The sequence below is a fragment of the Geospiza fortis genome, unplaced genomic scaffold, assembly GCF_000277835.1.
Source record: "Geospiza fortis unplaced genomic scaffold, GeoFor_1.0 scaffold635, whole genome shotgun sequence".
NCBI classification, from domain to species: Eukaryota; Metazoa; Chordata; class Aves; order Passeriformes; family Thraupidae; genus Geospiza; species Geospiza fortis.
In genome coordinates, this window is record NW_005054610.1 from 111,240 (window position 1) to 120,446 (window position 9,207).

The window sequence follows — 9,207 nt, forward strand, 5'->3', positions numbered from 1 at the left end:
GATTTACAACATGATTTTATTGCCATTGCTGAGAACAGAGGGTATTTTTGAGAAGCCTCTTCTGAGCTAAAATTCAAATTCACCACCAAGGAGCAAAGGGAAGCAGAGTCCCTGTTTTGGGTGGATCAAACCAGGGCTGGAAGCGCTGCCTTGGCAAAGCCCTCTGGGGGTGTTTGCATGGATTGGCTGTGGGTAAACACCAGGTCTGGGCCAGATCAAAGCTGGGCTCCCTCCTCACCCCTGCAGCAACAGCCACTCCAACATCTGAGGAAGAGCACGGGAGGAAGGCAAGGATGGATCTGATGGGAGGAGGGGATGGTGTCGTGGAGCAGAGTGAAGAGCATCCTGTGGTGGGGAGTGTCCTGTCAGAACAGGGGCAGGGAAACGATCCAGAATGATCCATAAATCACCCTTATGAGTGGAATTGGGCCCAGTCTCATTGAATATTCCCATCCCAGCCTTTCCAGAGAAATCCTGGTGGGGGTGACACTGGTGGGGCAATGCTGGAGACACTGCTGGGATCCACTCTGGGAAGGGAGATCTTGGGGCAGAGCAAGGGAAATGGGCTTAAATCAATGGCTGAAATGGGGTTAAATCAATGGCTGAAAGAGCAAAGTTCACCCAAAAACCCTCCCCAATTCCTTGACTGGGCTGAGGACCATGGCCAGGTCCTGAGAGGGCAGAGGGAAGGGGTGAGAGGGGTTTGGAGGGTCTGGAGTGATGCAGCCATGAGAAAGGGATGTGACAAGCAAGTGATGGAGATGAGAGGGAATTCCTCTCTGTGAGGGTGGGGAGGCCCTGGAATGGAATTCCTGGAGCAGCTGTGGCTGCCCCATCCCTGGAAATGCCCAAGGCCAGGTTGGACAGGGCTTGGAGCAGCCTGGGAGAGTGGGAGGTGTCCCTGCCCACGGCGGGGGTGGGACTGGGTGGGGTTTGAGGTCCCTTCCCATCCAACCCATTCCATGAATCTGATTCCTCACACCTGGAACACGCTGGGTGTGAAATCTTCCCTTGGTGTGTTCCAGGTGACCCAAGGGGAACAGGACCAGACGAAAGAAGGGAAAACCAGGGAGAGAGAGGAAGGATGACCCTGGCCCAACAATGAGGTGGGTCTGAGTTTGGGCTGTAACCTGGGTTTGTTGTTTCACAGGAGGGAGAATTTGCAAGTGCTCCCCAGTGGGGCCTGCAGGGACTCATGGCCGTGCTCCCAGTGCCATCTTCCCAGGAAAGCCCCTGTGGGAGCACCTCTGTGTCCCGTGGCGGGTGGGAAATGGCACTTGGGTCCCTTTCACAGCAGAACCTGTCATGTGTGGCACTCGTGGCTCAGAGTGAGCGCTCCTGCTCCTGCCCCTGTGTGTGAGCCCAGAGCCGAGCAGGGGCCCGGGATGGGAGCAGAGTGCAGCAGCAATGAGGCATCGGGTGGAACCTCCACACCCAGGGTAATGAACACTCTTCAGGCTCCTCGGAGCTCTCCAGGAGGGAACAGCCCCAGCCAAGCTCCGTGTCCTGCGAGGGGGACGAGGGACAGGGCATCCTGGGGAGATCCCTTGTTCCTGTGGGGTTGGGATTGACTGGCTGTCCCCCAGATCAGAAACCCCCCGGGCATGGGGAGAGCTGGGGACAGGAGGTGGGTGGGAGCAGCACAGCATCTCCCCGGGAGAGGAGTCAGCTCCAGTGCCCCAGGAGAAACGGAGGGACAGAGGGGACAGGTGAGATGCTCCTCTGGACCAGCACTAAAACCACGCCAGAGGTTTCCAGCTCCTCTCTCGGCCCAGGTAGGGTTTGGCTACACCTTCTCAGACATGCCCCTGGGCAGGGTCTGGGGCGAGTGCAGCTCCACGGACTGGCGCCGCCGGGCCTCGCGCTCGGCCCAGTCCTGCTCGGGCTCGCAGCCCTTGAGGATGGCCAAGCGCTCCGAGAGGGTTTGGGGCTGTGGGAACAGCACAAAGTTGTAGAGGATGGAGGCTGCTGCAGCCCCAGTCAGGGGGCCCACCCAGAACACCTGGAGAGAACAGGAGAGAAAAGTGGGGTGAGCAAAACCCAGCCTGGCTTTGGAGGGTGGGGAGGAGCTGGGATCTCTGAGGGGCATTCCAGGGGCTTGGGTTCCCTCCTGGGGACAAAACACGAAGTCAGCTCTGCTTTGGCCATTGCTGGGGATCTGAGCTCCCCTCCAGTGCTGGGATACTCCCAACCATGCTCTTCCACCATTCCCCCTCTGCTCAGACTCTGCATTAATGACAGGCCCATTGTGAACGTGCTGAGTGATGTGGCATCATCTGGAGGAGCGTTTTCCTACCCACTCATGGATTGCTGTGGGAGGAGGAGCAGGAGGAGGAGGAGGAGGCACCTGCCTGGGCCAGACACCTGGGTGACATCAGGAGCCACCACAGCTCTGCCTCCAGCCAGGCTCTTTGTAGATGAAAACAATAAAATCATGGAATCTCCTGAGCTGGAAAGGACCCACAAGGATCCTCAAAATCCTCCCTGGCCCTGCTCAGGACAACCACCTCCAATCCCACCCTGTGCCTGAGAGCATTGCTGAAATGCTCCTGGAGCTCCTGCAGGCTCAGAGCCATGGCCATTCCCTGGGGAGCCAGGGAGTGTTCCCAAAGGTGCACCTAGATCCAGGAACCAGGAAAGTTCCCCAGGACTGGCAGCAGCTCCACTCTCCATTGGTTTTGTTCCCTGTGCCAAGTCATGTCAACAGACCTCACACCCTGATCCTGTTGCAACGCTCCCAGTTTGGAGTTTGGAAAAGCCAATTAAGCACCCAGCAGCCCCACCTCCTTCTCCTAATCTCTCCATCTCTCCTCCAGCTGGGAGCTGCCATGGAAATGCCTGGAATTTGCCTGGCTTGGTGAGTTTCGAGGAATATTGGCAGTGTGGGGGCCTCATCCACCCCAACCCCCAGAGTTCTCACCCAGTGGTCGCTGAAGTCTCCAACGACGACGGCGGGGGCGAAGGACCTGGCGGGGTTCATGGAGCAGCCGGTGTAACGGATCTGCCGGGAACACCACGGCTGCTGTCAGCATCAAACCCTTCCACCTCATTTCAAAACGCTGGGGTGTCATTAGGGTGACAGCTGAGCTGCTGCTGCACCCGTCAGCACTCCTGTTCCAGGAAAAGGGAGATCCCAGGAGCTGCCAGCACCTGAGTCAGCGCTGTGAGGTGGCTGAGCTCGTGTGTCCCAGGGTTGCTGTGCTGCAGCCCCAGGAGCTGCGGGGATGGGCTCCCAGTCCTGCAGAAAATTCCCTCTCGTGCCTCTGAGGCCAGGAGGAACAGTCCCATGGACACAGGGGCTCATGGGGCGCTGAGGATGGAAGGTGTGATGTGGGGGAAGATGAAACAGGAAAGCCTTATAAATATGATTGTCTGGCAAAAGATTTTGAGAATATAGAAACTATCAGCGAGATTGCAATACAAGCAAGCTTTGAGATCCCTCAGGTACTGAACAACTGGAAAACAATGGCGTGGCTGGCTGAAGGTAAAATCCCCTTTTGATGGAACAACACCCTCTGCCTGCAGACAGCTCCAAGGGTCAGAGCAGACCCTGCCAGCTTGGCAGAAGGGGCCCAAAGAGGAGTTTTTAGGGTTTAAAATGTAGCACAGGATGGAAATGTAATGATTCTTACAGGCTGTATGTAAATGCTATAGGATTTGTATATTGTACTAGATTGGTTAGTGAGAATTAGAATATTCAACACAGAAGATTTATTGTACTGTAATGGGAACTTCGCTTTCTTAGTTCTTGCCCCGCTTAGCTCTTGCCTCTTACCCTGTTTATTCTCTTACCCCTTTTACTCTCTCACCCTCTCATCCTCTCTCCCCCTCTCTTCTCTCAGGCCTGCTCCAGCTGTGCCTGGCAGCTCTCAGCAGGGACCTGCCCCCAGGCCCTTTGCAATAAACCCCAAGTTCCACGACCTGGCTGCAGAGATCTCTAGTGTCCATCCGTCCTGACTGTCCTCCCCCCCGACGCTCCTACAGTGTGGTGTGACCAGCAGCGTTTTCCTGAGTGCACTGGGTGTGGGGGCTGCTTTGGGCCGTGACCCACATGGGATTTCCCTGAGCGCCCATCCCAAATGCTTCCCAGGCTCATCCTGCACTTGGGAGCCCCAGCAGCCAACACGTTCACTCCAGGAGAGATCCCACAGATCCCTGGAACTCCCAGTGGGACTCAAGGAGAGGCAGAGTCCAAGGGAGGTGTCTGTGGCCAGCTGGATCCTTCCTCTGGCTTCAGCCCCCAAAACAGGGCAGATTTTTGGCACCAATATGAAAAAAACAAAAATCTCCCAGGTGGAAGAAGTGGCTCAATGAGAAATAGTTGATGGACCTCAGTAAATTTCAGCCCTAAAACCAGAGGAGGAAGATGAGTCCTGCCTTCATCCCTGCTCCTGGCAGGACCCTTGGAGCAGCGCGGTCCAGCAGGTGCTAGGCTTGGAATTTTTGGTGCCAGATAAAGGCTGAGCTCAGGCCACAGCTCTCCCATGGCTTTGGTGGAATTTTTCCCTCTCTCTGCTGGAAAACCACAGGTTACATATCCCCCATCAAGCCAGGGGATGCAGCCAAACCAACTTGGGGCATAAACACAAAAAGAGCCCCAAAAGTGCCGGGTTTTGGCCCAGCCACTCACCCCGAGGAGGTGCCCCACGGCCACAGAGAGGCCGATGGAGAGGGCAGGGGAGCCCAGGTTGTCCTCACGCCGCTCGTCTGTGGAAGCAAAGACGCACAGGACCAGCTGGAAGGTGAGGAACAGCTCCACCGTCACCGCCTGCCCCGTCGTGGTCTCATTGTGCAGCTGGAACAGGAGGGAAAACATGTTCCAAATCCAGGTTCTGAGAGTGGATGGGAAATATGGAGGAGGAATCCAAAATCAGGGGGAGCCAAAGGAGACAGGGGAGATTTTTGGCACTAATAAGAAAAAACTTCCCAGGTAGAAGAAGTGGCTCAATGGGAAATGCTTGATTGACCTCTCAGGAAATTTTATTGGCAATTTTTTGGTATTTCTTAATTTTGTTTCTTTTCCTCCTCAAAATGCCTTTTGGAAAAGTTTGCAAGTTGCATTTTGAAGACATTGAAAAGAAATACTTCGGCATGAAAAAAGAAAAAAAAATCCCTTTCCACACTTTTTTGACTCAGAGAATTTGTCAGGTCTGATCTGGAGCTGATCCTCCAACTCAGTCCCTTTTTCCCTTGTTCCCTCCCAAATCTAATCCCATTGTTTGGCAATCCCAGGAAGGTCCTAACTGCCCTCCTGCCTGAGCTCCAGAGTCAGATCTTCCTCATTCTCCTCCCCAGTATTCCGCTCCCTATTTACAGGGGTGATCTGTGCAGGGAGCCACACCATGAACAGCTCACAGGGGAAAAAAGCCTTCTCAAAATCCCCAAATCCCCAATTCCCACTTTAAGCTGTGAACCAACAAAGCTGAGCAGTCTGAGTCTCCCTTAAACCTCCCGCTTTTATTGCCCTCAGTCATTACCAGCCTAAATCCCCTCATTGAGATCAAACCACAATCCCTCTTTTTAACCCTCTTAATCACTCTGGCAGTGCTGCTGAGTCCTGGCAGTGCCTCCCTGCTGTGGGAAAGGCAATTTCCATGTGCTGCCTCCCAGCCCAGCTCCCTGCTCCTCCCTCGCTCCCTTGGCGTCGGGTGATGCTGATCCTGGGAGTGCCCGTGCCCCCTGGGATGGGACAGGGAATCCCTGGCTTTCAATTCCTTTCCCCCTTCCTCACAGGAAGGGGGTGTTGGAGGCCAGGATGCCACTGGAGAATCCCCCATGGGGATCCTAAGCTTCCCTGGCTTTATTTTTTCCCTGAGATCCTTGTGAGGCTTTAGGGAATCCACGTGTTGGGTTTTGGGATGACCCAGCTGGATCTGGTGTGACCATCCTGCCACAATGGGAGGCAATGAGCTGAATCTAATGAAAATCTGGGATTTAGACCCAAATCTCTCCTGTCCCCACCACTTCAGCAACCTGGGAGTCATGTCTTGGCCAAAGCAGAGCTGGGGGGGGATTTACAGCTCTCCTCCAGATCAGAAACCCCAATCCAGGGAATCGCTGGGTTTAGACCCAAATCTCTCCTGTCCCCACCACTTCAGCAACCTGGGAGTCATGTCTTGGCCAAAGCAGAGCTGGGGGGGGATTTATGGCTCTCCTCCAGATCAGAAACCCCCCGGGCATGGGGAGAGCTGGGGACAGGAGGTGGGTGGGAGCAGCACAGCATCTCCTGGGAGAGGAGTCAGCTCCAGAGCCCCAGGAGAAACGGAGGGACAGAGGGGACAGGTGACATGCTCTGATGCTCCTCTGGATGAGCACTAAAACCATAGCAGAGGAATCTAAATCCAGGGAATCCCTGGGTTTAGACCCAAATCTCTCCTGTCCCCACCACTTCAGCAGTGGGGAATTGTGGCTTGGCCAAAGCAGAGCCAGGAAAAGGCTGCCTGGACCCACACCAGAGGGGAAATTGGGATGAGCCTGGGACAAGAGGGATGCAGAGGTGGGATTTTGGATGTGTCCTTCCTTAAACCCCTGGGACCCCCAGAATCCAAGTCCCTGAGTACAATCCCGAGAAAAATGAGATGGTTGTGACTCCAAGGGAGGTGTCTGTGGCCAATTGGATCCCTCCTCTGGCTTCAGCCCCAAAAACAGGGCAGATTTTTGGCATCAATATGAAAAAAACAAAAATCTCCCAGGTGGGAGAAGTGGCTCAATGGGAAATGGTTGATGGACCTCAGGAAATTTCAGCCCTAAAACCAGAGGAGAAAGATGAGTCCTGCCTTCATCCCTGCTCCTGGCAGGACCTTTGGAGCAGCAGGGTCCAGCAGGTGCTGGCATTCAGAGGCTTCCTCACTGGGAATTTTTGGGAATTTTGGGAATTCTGGGATCCCTGGCAGGATGGTTTGGGGAGTTGAGGGGGTTTTTAGAGATTTTTGGGTGGATTTGGGATGGAATTCCCATGAAATTCCCCCAATTTTGGGCCTCTCCTGGTTCTCTGAGGAAAACCCCAGTGGGAATTCTGGGATCTCCAGCTGGAAGTTTTGGAGAGCTGAGGGGGTTTTTAGGGGGTTTTGGGTGGATTTGGGATACAATTCCCATGGAATTCCCCCGATTTTGGGCCTCTCCTGGTTCTCTGAGGAAAATTCCAGTGGGAATCTTGGGGGATCCCAGTGGGAATTTTTGGGAATTCTGTGAATTCTGGGATCCCCAGCTGGAGGTTCTGGGGCAGCCGAAGAGGTTTTTAGGGATTTTTGGGTGGATTTGAGATGGAATTTCCCTGATTTTGTGCCTCTCCTGGTTCTCTGAGGAAAATCCCAGTGGGAATCTTGGGGAATTCTGGGATCCCCAGCTGGAGGTTTTGGGGCAGCTGAGGGGGTTTTTAGGGATTTTTGGGTGGATTTGAGATGGAATTTCCCTGATTTTGTGCCTCTCCTGGTTCTCTGAGGAAAATCCCAGTGGGAATCTTGGGGAATTCTGGGATCCCCAGCTGGAGGTTTTGGGGCAGCTGAGGGGGTTTTGGGGCCTGCCACCCCTCGGCTCCCAAAGGCCCTGCCCGCTGTCCCCGGGCCTGCCTTGCCCTCCCGCGCCGCGGCCTCACCTTGTTGAGGGCCAGGCCCTGGCGGGCGCTGGCTGGGGTCACCTCGTGCAGGATGGCGGCGGAAGAGCACGAAGACCAGAGTGGCCAGGAATTCCGCCAGGACGGCCCTGGTGAAGGCGATGGAGCGCAGTTCCCACATCATGGAGCCTCCCAGCAAGGATCCTGCCCGCAGTGCCCTCAGTGCCCACCTCCTGCCGTGTCCCTGAGGGTGACCTGGGACAACATTTATATACCTGGAGGAGGGGGGGCTGCAGGATCACCTGCTGAAGGGGATGGGATCACGGTCCCGGGAAATCTGATGCTTTTTTTCCTGCTGTGTTCCAGCTGAGGGAACATCAGATCCTGCCCCTTCTATTAGAGCCGGGGAATGCGGTGCTCGCTGCCCTGGGGAGATCATAGATCAGCCTCCAGCAGTGCTGGGAAGGGCTGCTCCCCTTCCCCTGGGCTCCTTACCTGGGAAGGGCTGGTCCCCTTCTCCTGCTCCCCTTCCCCTGGGCTCCTTACCTGGGAAGGGCTGGTGCCCTTCTCCTGCTCCCCTTCCCCTGGGCTCCTTACCTGGGATCCATCCCAGAGCTGCTCTTGCAGCTGGACCCTGGGAGCATGGAGAGGGCAGGAAGCAAAGGGGGGTTTGTGGAGATGGAGCTGAGGTTGGGTTGTGTTGAAAATCAGGCCGTGGGCTGTGATTTAACAACCAGAAGAATCCAGGAGCATGGAGGGATTCCTGGGGGTGTCCTGTGCAGGGCCGGGAGTTGGAGTCAATGGTCCTTGACGGTCTCTTCCAGCCGAGGATATTCCATGATTCCATGAACAGTGAGTGCAGGGGAGGCACAAAAGGGATTCACTACAGCTCAGCTCCTCAGGGCATCAGAATTTTGCAGCCTGGGCGCAGATTTCCTGCCCAGAAATTTGGAAATCAATCCCAAAGCAAAGACTGTCAGAAATGCCCATGTGAAAATGTGACCCCAGGGCTGGAGCACCAACTGTGTCCTAATTATGGCCATTTTGGCCAACTCTGCTCTTCAGAAATGTCCTTTTAGTTCTTGGTGTCAATCCCAGAGTGAGAATTTATTCTCTGGGATTTGGTTCTTCCCATCTGCTCCTTGCCCAGAAAGTTTCTTTTCCCTTTTCTCCATTTCCCGTTCCTGAGGGATGTCTGCAAAACCTTTTCCTCGCCTTGTCATTGGAGTTGGTGGCTTTACTGGAAATTGAGGAGCTGTTTTTTCCTCTCCAGAGCCGACTCTGAGGTGGGATCACTCCTCCAGCTGTAGCTGAAAGAACCACTTTATCCCAGAGGGATGCAGAGCAGCAGGACCAAGTGTCCATTTTTGGGCTCTAACAAAGGCTCTTGTTCTACATTAATTGGGTATTTTCCCTTCCAGAGGAGCTGTGCAAGTGCCATGGGACTGATGTTCCATATTGCTGGGATTATATCATGGGATGGTGGGGTCTCCCAGGGCTGCAAGGGACCCACAGGGGTTTTTGAAGGTTCTTTTCTCCAAAGCAGGCCGGGAACAGAGGTCCAGGTGGAGCAGAGGATGGATGTAGGTCCTTTCCAATGGAACTGTTCTTCTCATCTTCCCTCTTCTTGTCTCCCTTCCTTCCTCCTCCTCTTT

The 9,207-nt window shown here is 54.8% G+C and overlaps 1 protein-coding gene across 1 annotated transcript; it reads right to left on the reverse strand.

The window, feature by feature from the left end:
• Positions 1–1,786: 1,786 nt before the first annotated feature.
• Positions 1,787–7,736, reverse strand: LOC102044711 (aquaporin-2). The gene is given in 5 exon segments (XM_005430230.1): positions 1,787–2,002; positions 2,921–3,001; positions 4,631–4,795; positions 7,595–7,654; positions 7,656–7,736. Coding segments are annotated over 5 exon segments (603 nt in total).
• Between the last annotated feature and the right edge of the window lie 1,471 nt (positions 7,737–9,207).